The following is a 24228-nucleotide window of genomic DNA, read 5'->3' as shown; positions in this document are numbered from 1 at the left end:
GCTTTAGCAAGTTACTGAATGGGTATTCCGCAAGGCATTTCTGAGCTGTCTCATAGACCTACAATCTGCAAGCACATTGCTATGATTCTTAAGGCAAAAGAAAGCACCAAAATTCTTAAGTGGCCAGAGCTATGCCTTCCAAAATCAGAAGGTCTCCTTTCCGTATGTACTGTAGGTATTCACTTTATTATGTTTCTGTATGCACATGCACAGTATGTTGTGCATATGTGTATTGTGTGTAATCTACTTTTTCTTTATTTTGAGCATTTTGGTAATTAGCTAAACATAAAATACAACAAATTACAGACTGGTACCTTCTGCAGCTCCCAGATTTCCATCTCTTTGCTGTTTTCACACCTTAGCCATTCTCATAATTTATTTCATCCTCCATTCCTTCCTTCACCTCTCTCTACACATGAAGAAAACTCCACTGCCTAAACACTGCTTTCTTTCTACTTGTCAATGCTGATCTGTAGCCTGTAGTCTATAACCTTTACTTGTACCTTTGCTGCTCTCAGTCTGGTGCAGCTTCCCACTTGAACCTTTCTACAGGCATAAATACAGATCCCAACCACAATTTCCTGTGATTTAATTGTGACCCCTGCTTGCAGATTTACAGACTGTTCTTTTGTTTAACACATGGAACTCTGCTGTGCCTGGAGATAGAGAAGAATGCTGTGTGCCTGGCACACTGCTCAACAGCATTTACAGTTATGTGACTCTTTTTTTGTTTATTTTCTGTTTTACATAGTAGTAGCCAGCATGTACATAAGAATATAAGAAAGTTTGCAAATGAGATGGTAGTGAGGGTTTAAGCTCACAGTGGAGAAACACACACAGCACCCTGTGATGGTAAATTTATTGACTTTCTGTACCATACTGTAGTTCAATGTCAAACGTTTTAGTTTAATGGGCTGTATAAGAAGAACAATGTTTCAGTTCTTGATGCATGTTGTAGATTTTTTAGATTTAGAACTTGTGGTATGTATAGAATGCATAGACAATTTTGATATCCTGTTTTTGAAATTTGCCTTTAAAAACTTTGATACCTCTTTACTTTTTCTGTGTATTTATTGATATTTTGCCATACATCGTATTGTAATGGTACTCAATGTAATTAAGTTTATTCTGAAGCTTTATGAAAAAATGGTTTTGGAATTTAAAAGGAGCAAACCTTATTTGACTTGTGGCAGTACTGAAAAGGTCTTTGGAAAACCCTAGAAGTACTTTGATTAAACTGTTACTTTATAAATATATTATGTGTCTGCTGTTGCCGCCACATGAGCAGTTTCTCAGAACGACAGGTCTGCTTTTTTCCCTTCAATGATAATACACCACATGAGGTACATCAGGCAGTGTCTGGAAACTGCATTCTTTCAAGACTCACAAATGTCATCTGTCCACTGTAATTCTTGAGCCAGCTAAAATTTTGAATGGATTACGATTTCTAATCAGATTCTATATATACAGTAAGACAATGATTAAAATATAATCATATGTATAAAGTGTATAAGAGTCTGTGAAACTGACAGATGAATGCTAATACATATTTTCATGTCTGTTGTAAAAGGAAATAACTTAATCTACAAATAGAAGCATATAAAGTGCAACTGTCTTCTGTTTAAACTGTTCAATTAATTAGCGACCTTCATCCTATACGTAACAATGCATAATTTAGATCATTAAGACATCTCAGGAGCTCCTGTAAAAATACACAGCTGCTACAGATGAGGCTCCACTGTTATTCTGTATTTTATTGCTTTTTCATTTGGATTTAACATACAGTTCATAATGGTTAAAACTAGAGAAGTAATTCTAATACACTTATGTAACCCCTTAAATATTTCCCTGAATGTTGCCAAGACAGCTGCAGTGTGCATTCAATTGCACAAGGTTTTTTAGTTGTGATTTTTCTCAGTCTTTTGGAAACACAAATGCACCTCCACACTGCAATTTAGAAGTGCTGTGGATTAATACCTACACTTAAATTAAGATGGGAGTCTTTGCCTTGTGGGTACAACATGTTCCTTTCTCTAATTACCTGGGTGGTGTTGTACACAGCACAGATCAGACAGTCTCAGTAAGGTGGTATACTTGTAATAACATGTTTTTAACAAAACACTCAGGATCACAGTCATTTATGACCAAATAGCACTTTAAATTAAAAAAGGCTAGAGGTTATGCTTGCATATTAATGACAGTGTTTATGTCTGTCATGCCGTGCTGCATTTCATACACAGCCCCGATTCTAAAAATAATTGAAGACCAGCAGCTGAACAGTTAAAATCCCCAGCTGTGTAGAGAGAGAGAGTGTGAGAGAGAACTACAGTGTATAAGAAATGCTCAGCAACATTTAGCAGGAGGGCTGCAGCTAGCGACAATTAATACCACGTTAGAAGGCAAGGGGGAGAATAAAGGAAGAGAATGGATATAAACTCAAAGGTGGAGGAGATTTAATTTCAGTGTCCTGAGCTGAAAGGCCTGGATCTTATTAAGGGTAAATAAGACTAGCTTGCCAGTGGAGCTGTGTGTGTGTGAGCATACGCTTGTTAGTGTGTACGGCATCTGTGACTCCGAGTGTGTGTTTCTGAGGGAGACAGAGGGAGAGAGAGAGCGAAACCACTCTATCCACATACAACCGACAGGGGCTCTTGAGCTCAGCCTTCAATAAAGCTCAGTCTTAAGGTCTGCAATCTCCATAATGTCGCAGATGCAGCCCCGCTTCTGAGGATCCTGAGGAGTCTCTCAGGGCCTTTATCTGCGGCTGCTTCATTTCCTCTGCTCTTCCGACTCGCCTAGCCTCAGCCCCTCTCTCCTCACTCTTTCTCTCCACTTCAGAAGACGGCATCTCCTCGCCTGCCCCTCTCGAGCAGCAGCAGCAGCAGCAGCAGCAGCAGCAGCAGCAGCCGCGATGGATGGACTTCGGCTGCCGCCTGTGATTGAAGAGGTTGGGGACCCTGCAGGTTGGTGATCAGCTTTTCTGCTCCCTTTGCCATCTGGCTAATGGAGGTCTGTCTAATTAGCAGAGCATAGAGAATGAGAGGAATTTATGAGGCACAGCTGAGGACAGGAGCTGAAATGAGTCTAGGTCTGCTGTTCTTCTCAGTTCAGCGATATGCTGCAGAAATTAGTTTTAGTTATTTGCTTTGCTTCAGCTAATATATCAAAATTGTAGGTCATATGTTTTGAAAAAAATGTTTTAATCTTTATCTTGATTGTAGATATTGTTGAGATTGCGGTAGGTCCCTCTTTTGTTTCTTCTGAACGATAGTAGAACATTTCTGTGATGCTGTCTCTTTTAGTTTCTCTCTGGGGACAGAGCATTACAGATTCAAATGAACATCTCTTTATAGTGTCACAATCCACAGGTAGCATTCTGCTTGGTGGGATGAGGTAGTGATCAAAAACTCTGATGTATTTTATCTATCAATGCACAAGATGTCTGTGAGAAGCTTTCATAGACGTGAAAAATTAACTCATACTGACAAAAAATGAATCCTATTATTCCAAGATAAATGAAAGAGCAAATGCCCTAGAGTTTAATGTGCAATTCATAACATCCTAAAAAGAGAAAATACATGTATTAATCATGTCAAGGCATTTAATAATTAAAAACCCTTTATGGACATATATTGTGAGAAAATTACTGAGTGCGCATTAAAAGAAAGTCTTGACCTCCAATCATGACGCTCCATGTCTACACCTTTTAGCAGAAAAGAGATGTGGCCATCTAATAAGGAGGTATATCGAACAGTAGCATCATATACTGTACTACCATTTTAAATTTCACCCCTCTGTGATATATCAATGTCATGTTCATTTTGTTAGAAGTTATTAAACTTCCTATTTTTCATTGAAATAAAACAATAAACAACCCGACTATTTTGATGTAATATTTAAGTTACCCGTTTAAAAAAAGATAAAGTAAAGTAAAGATGTAAACCTTAGTGTTTTATCTCCTTTTTAGAGGCAGTCTTGGGATGTTCCCTAAAATTACATGGGAAAGGCATTTTTAATGCAGGAATATTTATAATGTTCTCAGTGTCTAATTTCTGAATTTTTCAGACTTTTTCACAAATTATCCAGTTAATTTAATAATAAAATGATTTCCTCTATTCCAGCGAAATTCCCAACTGCTTTTCTCACACTAACACAGATGCCCCTTATTGTCCTAGACATTTGTTTCAGATTGTGTCCCACACCCATCCCTGTAAAATAGCCTATAGTCCCTAAAGAACCCACAAGTGTCTCCTATTGATGGATACTGATGGATACCAGCCTAGTGCCTGGTTGAAAGTGTGCTGCAACATAAGCTTTGTTTATTTCTGACTCTGATGTTGTAGTTTACGCTAAGCTTAAGTGCTTTATCATCAGTGGTATTTTTTACACTGGCTGTGTACCGTAACAATCTTAAATCACCGTGGAGACACCTCAGTGACACAAACCTGCAGGTTTTCTGGGTGCCTTTAAATCACCACATGTGTTAAACCTGGAAATGAAGCTCGAATTTGTTCACCTTAGCCAATAATTGGTTTAATTGAAAGGTAAGGTGGAACACAATGCAGAAGTCTCTGCTGACACCAGCCACTAACAAAGAGCTTTTGACACAGCTAATTACCTTATGTCTTAAATTTAAAAATTTGACGTAGTGTTACAAGTGTTACATTGATTTAAAGTAGACTTTTCTTTAACTCCTGATTATTAGCTCTTACTTTCATCATCTTTTGTGTTACATCTCAATGATGGGCAGTGGAAACACTCCGATCTCTCACCTGGGTAACTCAGTCTTGTATTATCAGTTAAGGTGGGTAGCTGCGTCAGCATGCGTAGGCTGCAAAGGAACAAGTAATAGGTTTATTCCATGCGGAAAAGAGAAGAAAGAAAATGCAACGTTACGACCGTGGAGCCTTCTTCAGCTGTGAGGTCACACCTGAAGAAAGCTCCATGGCCGAAACGTTGTGTTTTCTTTCTTCTCTTTTCAGCATGGAATAAACCTATTACTTGTTCCCTTGTATTATCAGTGTTCAACAACAGCAGATTTTCTTATGCCCTTGGCATTCATGGCAAGGAAAGAGCGTAAGTCCATATCAGTTTCCTGGAACTGCCAATATGTGATGGAATAAGAAGAATTTCACATTACTCCTTTCCAAACTGGCATCGTGAGCATTGAATCGAAACTCTGCAGAAGTGATTAGTCTCAGTCTTAGCACCCTATCCTGACAGACTACCCTTATATATTCCAATAAGCCAACATTTGAAATAAATACTGCTTGATACCCAGTAGCAAATCTAACACATAATAATGTTTTTCCATCTTTTTAATGTACCATATGATCTGTTAAATTGCATTTTAATTTATTCTTCAAGAAAACATGAGCTCATTGCTTATTCTTGATTGAACCACTTCTGGAAAGCAGATGCTTCTTATCTGAGTTTCTGTTGTCGGGTCTAATCTAAAGGGATTAAACTTGAAAACAACATACTGAACTAAATGAATAATGCTACTTTTTTTTTTTACCTCTATAGTGAGAGACTCTATTTTCCATTGAGAGTGTGCACTTTGTTTCCATGTCAAAAACCGATCAAAGTAAGCTCTTATAAAAGGTTCTTTTTTTAACTTGAGCTACATTATTTTTTAGGCTTAAAAATGCTGTGTTTTAATGATGTTGAGTTTAATGTCATGAAAATAAAGGCACAAATGTATTTTTTATGAATGCACAAAAGGCACAATTTCTGTCTTAACATTAACAAGCCTAATCCACTTGGGAACCTGTCTCCATAGCGATTATAAGCATGATAAACATAGACGTGTATTGCAAATGCTTTCAAGGGCTCTCAATAGTTCCTTTTGAAAGCATTACAAAAAGAAAAAAAAAATTTATGGTGTTTTTTTTTACTTTCACATTATGACAAGCATCCACTTTATTGTGGAATAACAGCGACAATGCAATTCTTGTAATACTGTAACTACTTGAAAGCAGAACGAGAAAGAGACATTGAATAATTCATGCCCTCCCACATTGCAAAATAGATCCAAGGCACACAGGCTTTAATTCTGCATTCAAGGAGGAAGCCTAGTGCAGTGGCAGGCTCACAGCAATCGAATCGTATGAGACCTCTGGTATAATTTGCTCTACAATTAAAATCTGTTGATGTTTAAAAATAAGATTTATTTATTTGGCATAGTATTTCTGAGTTGGTAAATGCATCCATTGTGTAATTGTTTTTTCATGTTATTGCCTTAATACTGTTTTGTACTGCATGACTGACTGCATGCCCGAACCAATTTGTTAGCATATACCACTGTGATAAAGGCCATTACATGGTAGTGTGTGTTTTAACAGCATTAATTTGACCACAGATGCATCAGATGGTATCACTGACCTAGTTTCTACTGACATTTAGTTGTTTTAAAAATAAATGGTCTCCTATAATGTAGCTTGATTATTAATCAAGCCAGAAACAAACACATCTAAACCTATTGTGTAATTAAAGAAAGTTTTCAGTCATTACAGTAATTTTTTAACATAGTTGCATAGACCTCATGGATTGAGATTAATCTCTTCTCCTACATCATAGTCAGCCTTGAGTTCCTTCACATGGAACAAACAGACTGTTATGGTGATATCTGCCTCTGTTCAGCATTTCCTGTCTATCAAAGCTTTCGAGTGATGTGAAACCAGATGTTGTTCTGGAGATCCTGCTGAGCGTCTGACTGTATAGACTGAAATTCAGAGCTGGAGCAAGGTGTTGTTGTTAGGAAGAAGGGATATGTCTTTGGGACGCTTTAGCACGTTAGCACATGACCTGTTTTTGTTCAGAATCTGTGACTGGAAAGCTATTAGAGCCACACTGGACAGATTGGGCCCACTACAGCTCCCACATAGTGAAGGGGCTGCGAAGACTAATGAGTTTTACATACAGTAAGGTCCTACTTCTCCTTTATTAATAGGTGACCATCAAAACTGTTCTGTCCACCAACTGTACACCCAAATTATTTCCCAGTTCAGTACGAGTAGTTATAATGCCATTGCATATTTTTGTATACTGCATTATGTTCAAAACCATAGAAACCTACACAGTATGTACATGGCATCTGTCTTCTATTATAAACCTTTAATAATTGTGGCTTTACTTAAAGCATTAATGATGTGCACCCCCAAATTTTCTGCATAAAGTTATAGAGGGAGGAGCCAATAGTAAAGATACTGTAGATAACTGCTACTGTATAGTATATAGAGTACAACAGGGACTGTTTAATATCAGAAACAAAACCCTTTAAAAATATCAACAGGCTTAAAAATTCCTATACTTATGTATTCCAGTGAATTCTATGCCTTGCCTTGTGAAGTAAAGATTAATAAACAAAAGAGAGCCTGTGCTGTGATTTAGTGTTCTGATTACATTTGAAGCTTATAGCACAAAGCAGTGAAAAACCTAACACTGACATTAAAAATCCTGGCTCGTTGAAAAGGTGGTAAATGTTTCACTGCAGCACTGGTTTATATCATTTGGCTTTAAGTGTTATTTAAAAAAAATCATCACTCTTTGGTTGCTAGGTTACACCTAAAAATTGGAAACTGCTGAAGTTAACCTCATTTCTAAACTCTTAGCTGCAATGCAGATAGTGGAAAGTATGTGCAGGAGCCTTTATGACATGTAGAATTGCAATCATCCCTTCAGGTAAACTGAAAGGGCAGAGAAATACTGTAGGTTAAATGTTGTCTTGTTGATTTTAGTCCATTTGAACCGGACATGGAGTGAGCTGCATTTATATCCTTTCGCTTTTGAAAGGTTCCAGTTAACACATAGTTTGTCCACCGTATATAATTCTATACCAAGATTTGTTGGAAACAAGAGAAGGTAGAGTTAAAAGTCTTGTCTTAAATATCAACTATTGGAAACAACCTTTGTAAACAGACACAACATTTGCTACTGACATCAGCCTTTGGGTATAGTAATTTCCTAGCCTTTCTCTTTTTACAGTCCCTCATTACTAACTTATTACTTTACCATCAAATATTCATAGGTTTTCAAGAGGAGATGATGAAAAAGTCTATAGACTGGTTTAAGAACTTGTCTTCTCACCACTGCCAGAATGAGTAATGATGCAGACTGATTAGTCTTGCAGCATCACACTATTATTCTTGTTTTATTTGTATTCTTGGCCTATTACTGCATGCAATGTGGCTGTCAGCTCCTAAATATTACAAAGTCAGTTCCAGTCAAGTGCTCACACTATGGGACTGATGCCTGAAGAAAGGAAGAAAAAAGGAGAATGTATTTGCCAGCAGAGCAGACTTGCCACTGAGTGAGAATGCTGAAAGAGGGGCACCTTCATTCTCATGACTCAGGCAATTAAACGTCAAATTAGGAAGAGGCACGTAGCGTCTCCAACAAGCATGCATTTTCAAATATCAGATGAGAGGAGAGCCATGTGGTTTCTAACAGGAGGAATCAATCTTTGAAGAAGAGGTGCATTTAGCATGCTAAGTATTGGTGGGTGGGATTTCCTATGAATTCAGCCAACGTAACAGGGCAAAGTAACTCATGACGAGCACTTGGAATTGACATTTATTGAGTGTGGGTCAGGCCTGTTGTTCATCAATGTGTTCAGAGACAGCTGAGATTAATTTTTCATCATATCTACAGCAAGGATGGCTGATTAGTGCCGGCAGAGGCACCTTCAGTGTTGGAGTGTGAGATGTGAGTTAACTGTTCTAGCTGATAAACAAGGTTAGAAAAGATTCTCAGCCCTATTCTGGTTTAGAGGAAGACTTGGTTTAGACTAGAGCAAATCTATTCTGGTTTGCTAGTGAACTTATTGGGTCCTAGTATTATAGAAAGAGAGCTGCTTTTTTTTTACAATATAATAAGAAAATGACTAATTGTAGTAGATACTATTCTCAGTCAAACAATATATCAGTGAAGGGACTGATCAAATGAATATAATTAATTTCAAAAGTAGTTTTTCCTACTTATGCTACTTATGAAATTAGCTTTTTATGTGGAAGTGATGTTGATACTGTGCAGAAGAAAAAATAAGATGACAACTACTAAAGTTGTCAGGTTCAAAAGTTTTTACAATTGTGATCTGTCCAGTTTCAGTCAGTGATCTGGTAACATGGGAGACACATGGCACACACCCTGTGGGACTACACCTTGGGTGGCATGCAAGTGCATTGTTGAGCATTATGTGAAATTATCCAAAACATACTATGTTTTTACATTAAAAGAAGTCTGTAGTTGAGTGCCCATCATCACATTATAGTGGCTATAAATTTGTGAAGTATGATTTACAATGTTATTGTGTGAATAGGTGTTTTAGCAGAAACTGAGCTTTTGTTGATCAAGTACAGACTCTTTGCACTCATGAGAACGCACAACTGTTTCCATGAATCATTTAATCATTTGCTATACTGTTAGTAATAATGCCGTTGATTTACTTTTTTCTTTTAACATGTATGTAGCAGTATATTTTTATTTTGCTTTGCTTCGCCTTTACTGAAATAAATGTTTGCACTGCGTTGGGACATGCTAGAAGGAAATGTTCTTTGTATTTTCTTTCAGCTGGAGTAGGAAAAACACAGACGAGAGTACACAATCCTTACACACTGAAGACATCCTCTACTTTATATTGTAAATTATTGGTGAAAATAAGCTTTACATAAAAGCTATTCATATTGAATGATTTTACTTCAGTGTTCACAGAACAGTTTTATTAAGGTGCTGATCCTCTCTGTTTACAGTTTAGCAGACTGTTCAACACATGAACATCGCAGGGTACAGTATGTACATCCTGCAGAACAACACCTCAGAATACTCCTTGTGTAGCAAAGTATACAGTATATGTATGGTCATCGTGAAGCAATAGTCTTGGAGTCAGTTGTGAGACTAGAGAGCATAGTTAACTTTAGTGTTCTGCTGAACATGGAGATGGGTCAAATTTGAAAGTTGCACAAAGAGAGATTTGAATCAATCTTCCATAAACAAGGAATTATATGTTTCCTCTCATAAAAACAAACTAAGATCTTCCATTCCCTTTGTTTGAAGGCTGTTTTCCAATGCATTTTATATGTATCTGCAAGACAACATTTCTCAGAAATATATTATCTGTATTTTGATCGGATGGAGAGAAGTGTCTGAATGCTACTGGTGTATTAAATTTTTTTGCATCCTTTTTAAAGCCCACCTTTCATGGTGTCTGAACCTTTAAGGTAAGATGGAAAGAACTTAAGAAGCAGACCACAGTTGTAGAGGTTAGGACACATTTTTGGATTTACATATCTAGATCCTAAATCCATTACTCTCTTTTGTAAATGAACATACAGTACATAAGGCACATCAAGGCCTAAACTAAGTATTTAACACAGAAGGAAATATCAACCAGTAACATACAGTTACTGTATTGCCGAATGTTGAAACATTTAGTGCCCTGTTACCATGGCTGTTTTTATGTACATTTTTAGATTACAAATAGTCAACCTAAACATTGTAATTAACATTTTTGATAAATATGATTTATTGCCACAAATAATCATATTTGTAAATATTTTTTCATTGTTGTTCACACTGTGAAATATAGTTAGCTAGCTGATATTTTTCTATATAGTGGACCAGGAGAATAACACTGTAACTGTTGCAGGTATGTATTCAAATGAGTTGGCTTCTCTCCCCTAGTTTGTCATTGATATACAGTCAATTTCACAGCTCATTGAGCCTTTGCATCCTTTTTAAGGCCATGCATTAGGTATCGTTTTCTTTGTAAGGTGTCCAGAGGAACTCATGGCCTTATTTATTAATGTGCAACTGTACCTTAGTTACTGAGGAAAATGAAAACCTTTGTGCAATTTAAGAAGAGAGGTGAAGACTCAGGGTTGCTGTTATTAAGGAAATGCAATTTTTATAACTTGGGATAAAAAGAAACGTTCTATTATTTCCCATTAGATACTCCAAAACTGAGGTTTTCATGGCTCAGTTAACTGATACTCAACATTCTCACTCTCGGCACAATACACAGTTTACAACACCATATGCGGTTTAATATGAATGATTCATATTAATTCGAACAATAAATGACATTGAACACTCTGAATCCTCATCCCAGAATATGTACAGTATTTATTTAACCTGGTTAGTCAACCAACACTGCCAGCTGTCAATGTTCTAACCTTTGAGAGGTGATGTGACCACTTACAGCCACTTCATTTATAGCTTGTGAATTGGATAGAAGCAGAATACATTTGGAACATGTCTTACTCAATGAACATGTGCTGCTAGGAGAGGTGTATAGTTACTTAATCTCGGAATAGTTAGACATGGGCTATAAAAAGTAAGATAATGTCAGAGTCTGGCTGGCAGCCACAGCAATGCAGAAGGTTAGGGTCAGGAGACAAGGGAAATAACTCAATGATCATGTGTGAATGCTGGGAGGCTCATAAGGCTCACAGCCAGGGAATTCAGATGATCACTTTAGTTTCTGGGAGTCACCAATGGTACTACAGCTATAGACCCTATTTTGTCAGTATATGTTAGTATTACCGCTCCGACTCTAATTCTAACCTCAACTCTCCTAACATTGCCTGTACTTTACCTGGTTTCTGAGTCAACAATGACACCATTAGTAAACCATTGCTTTGTGGAAAAATAAGTATCTTGAATGGATTCTGACCATTTTCATTCTTAAGCATGTTGTAGCTAGGGATTTACTTTTGAATTCTGGTTGAAATAATTTATTAAATAAGATGGAATTAAATGGAATTAGATCTTAAATACTGGTTAATAACATACTTCACAATGATATAATACATTACACTCAATATGAGGATTCAAAACATTTTCTTGTAATTCCCACAATAGGTCAGTAGCATGATAGAAGGCTAATTAGCACTACTACCTCACAGAATTTTAGTCCAGGATTTAATTCTGGACTGGGATGCCATTTTTGTCAAGTTTCCTTGAGCTTTCAATGTTCATGTGGGTTTGTGTTGGGTGCTATGATTTCCTTCCACCTACCGTGGCCACATTAATTGTGTATACTGTACGTGCCCTGTGATAAACTGGCACCCTGTCCAAGACATGGATTTATGCATCTTCCTGACAATAGATGAATGGGTACAGCAATAGGTGTACTGATAATATTTAGTATAATTTGCAGTATGCATCCTCTTTATGAAAGGTATTTTTAATACATGGCATCATTATATTTTTTCTCTTAATCACCTTCAAAGTCTAATGCCAGATACAGAGATGACATTTAATATGTTTTGATATATTATGTAAGGTTTAGAACCTAGAAGAGGTATAAGTCTGTTGAGTTACAACTACTTTATTAACTGCGAACTACAGTACAGTATATTCAAAGCTTGCTTGTTTGTAACAAAGCGAATGCCAAGGAATGATGCAGATATTCAGTGTGTGGTCTGTGTATAACTCACAAAGCTGTACTAAAAAATATTTGTACAGATTTTTAATATTATGTACAATACTGTACTAAATGAGTAGTAAGATACCATTGGGTGATTAATTGAATCTTAAAAACAGTTGTTCTTCATATGTCCTGGAGGGATACTTTTTGAGGTACACAGTATAAATAGCTCGTCATTACATTTTTTGTTTGTTATTTAGTTATAATGGTGTATGATAGTGCAAAAGCTTGCTTTAAAGAATCAGTAAAAAATGTAATTACTTGAAGCATTATGTACTGTACTGTAGGTCCCTGATGTGAATACCTACAGTAAGTTCTAAGCAAGGACAATTTACAGTATAGTTTTGCAAAGGAACTGCTAGTCTTCAGGCTGATTATTAATAAACTCATATTTTTTATTTCAAAAGAAACATTAATTTCAGTACAACTGAAATCTAGTACAACTAGATTTGGAAAAATAATTATAGATTCAGTGCATTAATATTTATTTTTAAGATGCAAAAAACAACACATTTTATAGCACAGTTCTTAATTCCTCACAGTTCTGTACATAGATTTTAAACAGAAGTTCAGGAGGAGGTCAAAACCTATTTCCACCTACAGTACCTACAGTATGCAGAGATATCATACTCCTTGCTTATTCGCTTGCACTTGGTTTGTTTCTGTATTTCACCCTCCACCCCATCTGTCCTTGCAACGTACGCTGCAAGTCCTGAGGGCTTCTGTCAGCCCTCTCTTTAGGCTGTGGTTCTCTTCAGACAGGTACTGTAAGTTACTCCTCAATAATGCTTGCTTTTTGAATCATGCCTCTTCTCCACCTTAACTGCAGTTTGACCAAACTACTGGTTTGTGTTTCCCTCCTGAGTGATAAAATGTTGCGCTGAAAAAAGGTTTGTTACATTTTCTGTTGCACCTCAGAGCTTTCATCTTAAATGAATATAAGAAAAAATCACAAAAAGGCTACAAATGAGATGAGGCCATGTGGTGCATCCAGTTTACATGATTGCTGGGAGAAAAGTGATTCACGGATTTCGTCTATCAGCTTCTTGAAAAAGCCAGGAAGGATGTCAGCTGAGAACATAGCTGGGTAGCCTCTTAAGAACATAAGAACAGAAGGTTAAAAATGAGAGGAAGCCATTCAGCTCATCTAGCCCATTTGGTATTTAGTATTTAACTGATTCAAGGATCTCATCCAGCTGTTTCTTAAAAACAGACAGGGTATTGGGTTCAACCACATGGCTAGGTAGCTTTTTCCATACACAACACATTTTCCAGCTTGTTCCAGACTCCAAATGGGACCTCTGACGTAATGTTTTCTTGAACAGGTGCATGGATACTGTGGCATTTCATTACTGAGTCATTGCTTACAAATCATTACCTTTTAACCTCATCTCATAATCCTATATCATTTCATCTTTTACACAGTAACCAAACTAATCATAGTGATAATTCTGTTGGTAGTTTTGAAAGTAATTCAATTACTAATTAGCTTTAGGTAGCCATTTAACAAAATTACACTTTCATGTAATGTTTTCAGTGTGTAAATATTGAGTTTTGTAAACTATGAAGATAGTAAAGGAAGCTTTAGAAGATATTAAATTAGTAGAGACTGTAAATTTTGTATCTCACTTACCTGTATGTAACTGCCTTAGAAGAGATAATGTCACTGCATTCACTGATCTGAATCTTGTGCCTCTTGTAGTGTCTGACAACATAGTAAAACTAAGGAGAAAACTCCGTTTACATTTTACACACTTTTGAATTGGTAAGCATTCAGTCCAGCAGACTGAAATATTAAAGCTTTTTTTATAAAGCCAAGACCTGAAAAAGTGTTTGGTTGATACTGTATCTAAGCAAATAATGCTGGAAGAGCAAGGCATTGGGAGGAATAGCAGAGACCCAAATCTCAGAGTAAAGAGCAGTGCTCGGAAAAGAAAATCATTTATTTTTAAAACTTACAAGAAAAACATTCTGAATTAAAAGAATGTCAGTGTGCAGGCTGCTGCAGGTTGTCACAATGACAGAGACATGGTGATAATTGGACAGGTCCATGTACTGTAGCTGTCATCTTAGTAGCACAACACTGGCAGCTTTCCAAGTCTGTATCCAATCGGTTGGGAAGGCAAATGATCATTTAATTTAGTCTCTGCAGAGCTAATTATAAGTAAATAGAAAAAATTAAAAGCAATTACCCTTTCTGCAAGGTATTTATACTTCCATATTCATATGGAACAGTTCCACAGGGCTAACCCCACAAATATTATTGTAGGGAAGAGAGTAAAACCTGCATGCTTGCAAATACTCATATACCGTATCTCCTTTTTTCCTTTTTTGTTTTTTATTTCTGCGGTTCCATGTTGGGCATATTCACTATTCTAGCCCTCTAAATATCCAATAACTATTATTTCTGACACAAGGATTAATTAGGTGCCTCCCTGTATCAAATTAAAATATTTTATTGATTTGGCCTTTCCAGTTGCCTTCTTTTTATAGGTCACAGGTATAGCTCAGATGCTGCAATGATATCATTCACATTAGAAAATAGGATAAGTCAAATGGCAAGGAGAGAAGAGCATGCAATGTAAACCTTATCAAATAAACTACTGTACATAGTAAGGGGATGTTGTTTTGGACATTTGCTAGAATTCCTTGTTTTGAAACACAGCTTGCTCTCTCCCATCTTTGCTGGAGGTGGTTGCGCAGATATCTATTATTCTTTTTATAAAGGTATTTATATAAAGGTATCCAGAAAAGCACTATATAAGTGTAAGCAATTATTATTATTATTATTATTATTATTATTATTATTATTATTATTATTTACTTTAAACGTGTGCAGCACAGAGGCGCAGTGATTAGCATTGCTGCCTCTCAGAGCTGGGGCATGGGTTCAATTCCTGGGGTGCTACCTGAGTGGATTTTGTATACTTCCTATGTTTACATGGATTTTCCGGGTACTGCAGTTTCCTCCCATAGTCCACAGACATACAGTACTGGCAGGTTAATTGGCTTCTGAGGAAATGGGTCTGGTGTGAGTGTCTGTGTCTGTGTCTGTGTGTGACCTGTGATGGACTGGTATCCTGTCCAGGGTGTATCCTGCCTTGCACCCATTTGCAGGGATAGGCTCTGTGTGGCTCCCTCATGTGCTCCTCCATTCCACTATGTGGAAACACTTTGGTTAGCAATTAAAGCTGTGAATCTTTTTGGGTAGGTCTCTAGCACACTAGGATGGTGCAGTTTTCACCTTTTCGTATTTTCTAACATGCTCAAGTTCTGTCCAGTCAGTTGGGGATCATTGAGGGACAGGAATTGCTACAGACTTTCCATCAGATTAAAGTCAGGATTTTGATTCGGTCACAAACTTTCATTTGACCTTATACTTTGGGTCACTGTCCTGGTGGAAGGTGATATTTCATTACAGTTTTAAGTCCTTAGCAGACTGAAGCAGGTTCTCCTCATGTACTAACCTAGACTTTGCTCCATGCATTCTCTTCTCCTGACAAGCCATCCAATTCCTGCTTATAAGAAGCATTCTGACAACATACTGTAGTTTAAAAAATATTTTTTCCAGAGGAATGGCAATGACTGGGTGATGAACTGTGTGTATTTTGTGTTTGGCAAATATGATATCAGAAGAGTACCAACTTTGTCTGACCACAAGATCTTTTGCCACATGTTTGCATTTGCAGTATCACTTAAATGTTTTGTTGCAACTCCATACTGTATTTGAGAAGGGTTTGTCACTCTGCCATACAGGGCAGCTTTGTGTTGTGTCTAGGATATTGTTGATTCATGGTATTTTTTTCATCTTAGCTATTGAACGCAGTAGCTCTTTCAAAGTCACTGCAGGCCTCTCAGTGTCATCCACAACCACTTTCCCAACTGCTCAGTTTATCCAACGGCTCAGTTCAGAGGGACAGCCCAATCTAAGCAGTGTCTAGGTAGCAAAATACACCTACTACCTCATTATGATCAACTTTTCCATGTTCATTGGGACATTGCCTTTGAATTTTTTATATGCTGCTCCTGATCTCTGCCTTCCTACTTTATCCCTAAGTTGTTCGAAAGCTGTTTGGTCTTCAGTGTTGAATGTTTGCTAGAAATTCAGTACCAGACCGAGATGACAGAGTAATCTTGCAGAGACAAGTGTTTATACTCTAAAATCATGTGAACCAGTATTACTGCACACAGACAGAAGCCATTCAATTCATCGTGGGACTTATCAAAGTCAGTTTAGCACCTTAACTAATTTAGGTTTGCTACAGTATAGTTAGGAGAACAAATATGTATTCAATCAACATATTTTAGTTTTTTATGTTCTTTGCAATTGTTGCTAACATTTAACTTTTTCATCCTTAAAACTGTTTATTTGAAGTATTTACATTTTAAATAAAATACACATTAAAAATGAGCATACATCATTTGTAAATCAACAAAATTGGACATCATTCGATGGGGAAGAATGTTTTTGAAAGACACTGTACAGTATATACAATACACACTGTATTCATTTTATAATGACAACATTTTTGTTTGTTTTGACAAGCTGTAATGATTTACTATCTATTTTCTTTAAAATTCCAATTAAATTTTTAGGTACTTTTTTAGTTTATCTAGGATATTTTCTTCTGATAGTTCTCTTCATTACAGATGAAAGGTAGAGAGAATCTTTGAAGTTATTATTGCAATAAACTAGTGAAAGAGCACAATATACATTCTGTAAAAGGTACTGTACCAGCACACAGACTGGAACACATTTAACTGACTGTGAAATAGGTATTACATATAATAGGATAAGGGGATTTTATTTCTGTCTGACCTGAGCTAAATCTTTAAGCCGGTGACCTTTCTTGATTAGGCAGCCCTGTAGGCCAGACCTGTCGTAGTAGCAAAGTCCTTAGAAGACGACATCTGCTGAATCAGAGTCTGGGTTGAAGTGCTGTGTTCTTTAAGAGTTAAATTCAAGTTCTATGTTAATTGTCAAAACTATTTTTTCTAGTGTTCTTGTAATTTTACTCTAATAGCATTTTTGTAAAGGTGGAGAATGATCATAGCGGTCTCAGGATTGAAAATGACAGTGTTATGTACTATACGATCCCGTTGCCTGGCAACAGGAGCACAAGCTACACACAGTATTCTATATCAGACATGCTTAGATATTCCCCTCTGTTTATGCATTCTGTTTTATAAAAGACATTTCTCTGAACTCTAAAGTTAACTTTCTCTCTCATTGACATATGTGGTGACTGGGAATATCAATTGAAAGCAACTATCTGCTTCTCTGTCCCTCATAAAACGGTAAAGAACTCAGGCAAAGCTTTACATAATGCCTCATAAAACTACAATATCATGTGACATTCTTGCTCATTTCCACTCTTGACAATTTTTTTTCTTTGGCATTGAAGGCAATCATTAATTAAATGCGATCAAATAAAGACTATTATTCTGAGCTTCGTGGCCAGATGAGAAAAGATAACAAACGAATCGGAACCCATGCTGAAAATGAACAAGTGTGGGTGTGTGGTGTTGTGGCAGTTGTTGTACTTTTCCGAGTCAGAGAAGTCCTATAATTACTTCACTTCAGTCCTTTGGTGTGTGAGTAAAATAAGTGAAGTACTGTATAAGTTAAAGTAATGGATAGAAAGTGCATAGTTTTACACCTTTATTATAAAAAAGCGTCCGGAAATTCGATCCACGTAGACACTAATTTTAAATGGAAAATACGGCTCCAAATTAAAACCGTATAAAAAGAATCTATTAAAATATAAGTTAACTGATACAGAGGAAAAATAGGCTTGAAGCACATGCAGCTGTCAGTGTTTGCAAATGAGTAATTAGTAAGAAAAGCAACTATATTTAGACTATGCCTTCTGTTTGGGCTTGAGTGACAGAAGCCAAGGATAGCAGGAGCAGAAGGTCGAGACACAGGAGGGATTCTCTGGCTGAATATTCTCTCCTGGACGACCCAGCTCGTATTGCATGTTTATCGTGACTGTTTGTCTTCCTTCCATCTTGCTGCTGACATTCCGAGAATTCAGGTGGATGTCAGCTGTCTTTATGTTCATCCAGGACTGGTATGAAAGAATGTGCTTTATAAGCCATTTGAAGAAAATAGTACATACCGACAATTTAATATTCTTCTCTGTGGACGACCCTGTGGAATTTAGCCTTCCGCAACGCCGCGAGATACGAATTTTATGGAGAAGCTAATTTCATGGTTTAATTCTGAGGTTGTTTTTTCTATTGAGCCACAAGATGGCGTGATTGAACATTTAAAAATTGAAACAGGATTATGTTGAAAAGTTTTTTTTATTTAATCCCCGATCTTTCCAGTCCTTGTAAATCTTTCAAGTTGGGGGGGGGAGTTGCTTTACTACATATGGGTTCATGACCAAAAGCTGACAAACAGAACAGGTGTTTTGCATTTTGGATTCTAGCATTACAGGTCCTCCAAATCATGATTCAAATAAGGATAAGACATTAAAGAGGTACAAACAGGCGTTACAAGAAGAGCCAGATATGACTGTGAAAACTGTGGATGCGATAATTGGTAAATTGTAAGTGCAAACAAATGGGAATTATTTTTAGGCAGTATTTTAGTGTGATGACTGTTATAGTATACTCAAAAAAAAGAGTACAGAAATAAAATAAGAGGACCAAAGAATTGTTTAAAAGGGAACTTAAAAGGCAAGCTGAAGTAGTCAGACTTATTGCAAATCAGCCTTTCACCTCTGATATCACACAGCAGAGCATTATAAATGTTATTGAAAGCTGATAATATTTTATGTATGAATCTAATTTGTGCAGTCTTGTAATATATTTGTTTGCTGTCGTTTTTATTTAAGTGTATAGTATATATACAGCTGATAAGAACGTGGCACAGTGGTTAGAATTGCTGCCATGCATTAGTATTGCAGTATTGCTGGGGCCCTGGGTTCAATTCCAGAACTGGGGTGCTGTCTGTGTGAAGTTTGTTTGTTCTCCCTGTGTTTGTGTGGGTTTCCTTCCACAAACCAAAGACATACTGGTAGGTTAAATGGCTTCTGGGAAAATTGGATTGGTGTGAATGTGTGTTTCAGTCCCTACCCTGGCATCCTGTCCAGGGTGTACCCTGCCCATTGCTTGCTGAAATAATTTCTGGCTCCCCCGTGATCCTAAATTGAATAAAGTGGTTAGAAAATGGATGGATGGAAGAAATTTTATTTTTAACTGGGGTATGCATTGATAGAGTTCTGAAATCCACATGAATCCTGTGCTAGAAACTAAAATAGGAGATCTAAGCTTGTGCATTTTAGTTCCAATTAAGTTCTGAACAAATGAGTTCTGAACATTTTGCAATTTTGTAAGCACATATTTTCAATCCACCAGAAAACGATGCATTATAAAAATCATGCTTGGAAAATCGAAGTTGCACATTTGCTTTTTCTTACTTAGATTAGAAAAGACATTAATGCATATGAGTAATATTCTGAAGAGAGCAAAAATACAAACATTTTAATTTTAAAATGAGTTGGAGCAAATTGTTCAGATTTTGTTCCACAGAGTTTCATGGAGGGAATTTAGTAGCTGCATCAGGGGAATGGTGCATAAATGAATCTTCTCTAGTTTTAGTTGATTAGCTGGCTCTTAAAGTAAAACATGAGTGAAGACTTCTGCATCTTCCTATAGGCTTGTCAGAGTCTAACCCTTCTGCCAGGATCTGTGGTGGCTGTTTTTCATTCTTCCTGTGCAGTACAGGATCAATCATTGTAAACTGAGAGAATTCCAACGATGGAAGGTATGACATCAAAAGAAAGGCTAATACTGTATGAACTTCTGATGACTAGAAAAACAAACACCCCCTATTGTCTTACTGTATTATACTGTAAGTGTAAAATCCACATCCATTTGTAAACAAAGAAGATTTATATAGATCTTAACATGACGATGGAACTGTGGCCTCATTCCTTCAGTGGCGGCTAACAGTTTTTCAAATTCTTTCTGAACAAAGAGGACGCCTGCGATGAGAGGCCTGATAGACCTGGGCAGGAGGACATGACTGCTATGGAGAAAGAGGTGAAGGAAATTAATAAAAAAGAAGAGAAAGAGGTGGCAGGGGATAAGGAGAAAGAAGAAGGGACAGCAGTCAACGACAGCAAAGCACAAAAGGAAACGGAGGAAAAAGAGGAGAAAGAAGCAATGGATGAGAAAGAAAAAAGGAACCTGAAGGCAGGAGGAGACTATGGTGAGGAACTAATACCCGAAGAGCAGGAGTTGGAAGAGCTGAGGTCCCAGGTTCTTCAGCTGCTAAATGAGCTGGAGGAGGCAAAAGAACTCTCCCAGAAACACGAGGAGAGCTTCAATGAATTGCAAGGTAGGAAAAATAACTGATACTTTTAGAGAATTAATATACAGTATAAATTGATTTATATTTATATATAGAATACCCCCTTCTTGTTCGTAACCTTTCTTACATTATGTTCTAACTCTTTATGCAAAGAAGTGCATCCTGTTCTAAGTTTTATATGCATTTCAACCTAGTTTCCCTTTATGTTCAGTATGTTCAGTATGTGATAGGATTTTGAATACTTTGGTCAGACTGCCTTGTAATGGTCTCTGTTCAAAACTCCGAAGGTTTCTTTTAGCCTTATTGTAGGACTTTCCTTTAATAACAGTAATATTTGTTTTGTGACGCAGTGACCAAAACACAAAACCCTACACACAATATGGCACACAATATTCTAAAGATGGGCATCCATTTAGAATCTGTCAACAACAATAGTTTTCTGTTGTGTAAATTAAGTAAAATGTGTAGTAGGAGTCATTTACCTGCTGCACTTGAGAGCAGTTTGTACAGGGGAAGGTGAGTTAAACTTTACATGCTCCCACATCTGACAGCTGCAGTCCCAGTGCGTAAATTGTGTAGACAGCTGTTAAAGACTCTATTGTGACATCACTGCTGGGCTCTCTCAGGGAATGCTCAGCTGCTCGGATCTCTGCGCCCACAGTATCATCTCAGAGTAGCTCCAGGGCTGCCATTTTAATTCTTGCTGAGTCACAGCTTGCTGGACTGCAGTGGGTCACCTCCTTTCAGCACATACTGTCACTTCACAAAAATATAGACTTCTCTGTGTCCAAAGTTTTAAAAAGAAACATGACTGTTTGTCCCTAGAGTTGCATGTATTTTAAAAGAGGAAACTTAAAGAAATAAAAATGATATGAAGTCTGCATAGGTCCACTTTCTCTGTGCATTTTACAATTTTGTAAATATTTTAGATCCCAAATGTCTTCCAAAAAGGGGATTTTCAATTTCTTTTAATAGTAAAATAAATCTCAGGAATGTTTTAGTGAGATAACTACAAACTTAAAATGTAGATTTTTAACCGTTCACAAACATATTTAGGAGTTTTTTAAAGTAATGTCACATGCTTTTGCCTTGAAGTCAGACAAGGGGAGAACAAATGAACAGAAACAAAAAAAGGTCACTAAGCCAATTGTTTTTTACATGGCTTAAATCCAAAATATGCATGTACTGTGACTTTCATTTTATAAGGCAATGCAAAATGGGAAAAACATGTAAGAACTATGTTACAGAAAAAGACATACTCTCATGCAAACTGTTGAGTAGTATTGACATTTAGGTCTACAGAAATTTTTGACAGATTCACATAATATTTTGTATTCTAAATGGAGTTTTGTTTCTGAAAATTGCCAGCATTTTCTAAATGAACGTGAGAAAGTGTTCGCCGTGTCCGTGTAGGGCACCTCTAAGTGCATAATTTCCAATTTCCCAACCAACAGGGCTGCTGGAGGATGAAAGGCTGGCCAGTGCACAGCAGGCTGAGACCTTCACCAGACAGATACAGAGATTACAAGGTAATGATACCAAATTATAGTCCATTTGTATTCATTGATTTTAAGTCTTTAAGTGTGAAGTCTAAAATAAGACACCAAGATATTATTTTTTCATGTTCTCAGCCATAGAAAAGATATATAACTCTGGCAAAGATGCATAAAAAGATATATAGTGTAACACATGAAAATAATATATAAACAAAGAAACACTGTACTATGGTGTAACCATATATTAATCTTAAAATTTTATAGATGAGAAGTCTGTTTTAAATCTGTCTGTTGTGTCATGTACCATACTCTACGGTGTTAAAACATAGACAATGAACAAGACTCATTAAAATGGATTGGATGTGCGTCAGCAATGCTTTTTGTGGAAGATTTTATGTATTGAGAGGGAGGACAGATACAGCAACATCAGTATTCCCTAGATGTTGTCTAGATGTCAGATTTCAGGCTCACAGAGAAGGCCCTCTTTTCCCAGAAAAGCCAAAGCAATCACATTGGAGAAGAACAGAAGAATAGATAGTAAAATCAAACATAGAGAAAGGCAACACTGATATTCTTCCTCCAGACTCCTGCAAGATTACAACCTTTGGCCCTTGAACTAAATGGAGAAAGAATGTCTGGGAAGGAGCAGAGCACTTTGAGAACCAAAGCTGTCAAAACAAAGAAGAAAGAGAGTTAACCATGACTGGATTGCAACTGGAATCCCACATTGGCCTGATCAGACATCTTCAGGTCCATGGACATCTATCATCCTCAACTATGAGGGAGAGCCTTATTCAGCTGTATAAATGAAAGTGATAGGTTTATTCCGTGCTGAAAAGAGAAGAAAGAAAACACAAACGTTTCGGCTGTGGAGCGTTCTTCGGGTGTAAGAAAGATAGTGCAGTCAGCAAAGATAATATAGCATGGGAAAACAAAAGCCAGGTGAGAAGAGGAGGCAGGAGCAGGGGAGAAGCAATCAAGTGGTGCGAGGTCGAGAGAGGTGAGGAGAGGTGTGAAACAAACCCTACAAATGAATAGAGAGAATTAGAAAAAAACAAGTCTGTTGTTGAGAGAAGGGGGAAGGTGTGAACGAAGTTTCAGGATAATTTTAGTTTCTAATGTCTTTCTGCTATAGGAGTTAAGAAACCCTATTTTGAGAACACAGATGGAGAGATCACTGTGATCATGGCCGTCAGAGGTGAAATGAGAAACTTTCATTTCAGAGGTGAAATGAAAGTGTCAAGTAACATAAATTGAGCTCATTAAATATTTTTTTATCGACTTCTGCACTTCTTATACTGACTGAATCCTGGCAATATGATGAATCATAGAATAAAGTTTTTGATTTATATCATGAACTGTGTAGTTTCAAGACAAACATATAATGTATATTGATATTATAGTATAAAGAACATTCAAACTGTAGTGTGAGGAGCTCCGTTGATACAACTGGAACTGTGCTATCAGCTCTCTCATGCTGCTTGAAGTAAAAAACCTGCCTGTGGAGTCAACTGATGAACTAAGTAAAAATAAAATACAACTACAATGTATTGTATTGGAAGTGAGTTTTTTTTCAGGTTCATATTGAATACATTAACCAGCCGGTGAAGTTCAGCAACAAGTGTTCTCTTGATTAGTTCATTGCATGCCAAAGGGTTTGGCACTAGACACCACATTAATATCATTATAGTAATTGCATTAGCACAGAAGTGTTTTCATTTATGTTTTCTATTGAGACTCCAAATCAAGTCACCAAGCTAGTCAGCACAAAACACACAAATGTTATACTACATTGCAAAGTAATGTTTTAATACTGCATGAGTTCTGATTCAATCTGTTGCCAGAAAGGTGTCATATAAGATTTTGGGAATCATTCACACCAATCACACCATTATTTCCAAAGCCCTGGATTTCATCTTCTCAGTATACAAGCCAGTACAAATGTAAGAAGGAATGGAAATACATTGTTCTGTCTTCTG

The 24228-nt window shown here is 36.9% G+C and overlaps 1 protein-coding gene across 4 annotated transcripts in view; it reads left to right on the top strand.

Moving 5' to 3' along the window:
• Positions 1 to 2325: 2325 nt before the first annotated feature.
• Positions 2326 to 24228, top strand: part of ccdc136b (coiled-coil domain containing 136b) — a 37452-nt gene continuing 15549 nt past the window's right edge. For 3 of the 4 annotated variants that reach the window (XM_088924212.1, XM_088924214.1, XM_088924211.1), the window contains exons 1-4: positions 2326 to 2497; positions 2839 to 2963; positions 20418 to 20780; positions 22208 to 22282. In XM_088924212.1, the coding sequence (XP_088780338.1) occupies positions 2912 to 2963; positions 20418 to 20780; positions 22208 to 22282 (490 nt within the window). In that variant the 5' untranslated portion in view covers positions 2326 to 2497; positions 2839 to 2911. The remainder of the gene's footprint in view (positions 2498 to 2838; positions 2964 to 20417; positions 20781 to 22207; positions 22283 to 24228) is intronic. The other variant, XM_088924213.1, reaches the window with a different exon arrangement.

Source organism: Atractosteus spatula, chromosome 8 (genome assembly GCF_055471065.1).
Source record: "Atractosteus spatula isolate fAtrSpa1 chromosome 8, fAtrSpa1.hap1, whole genome shotgun sequence".
NCBI lineage: Eukaryota > Metazoa > Chordata > Actinopteri > Semionotiformes > Lepisosteidae > Atractosteus > Atractosteus spatula.
The sequence above is the reverse complement of the archived record's forward strand: the minus strand, read 5'-3'. Positions and strand labels throughout refer to the sequence as shown.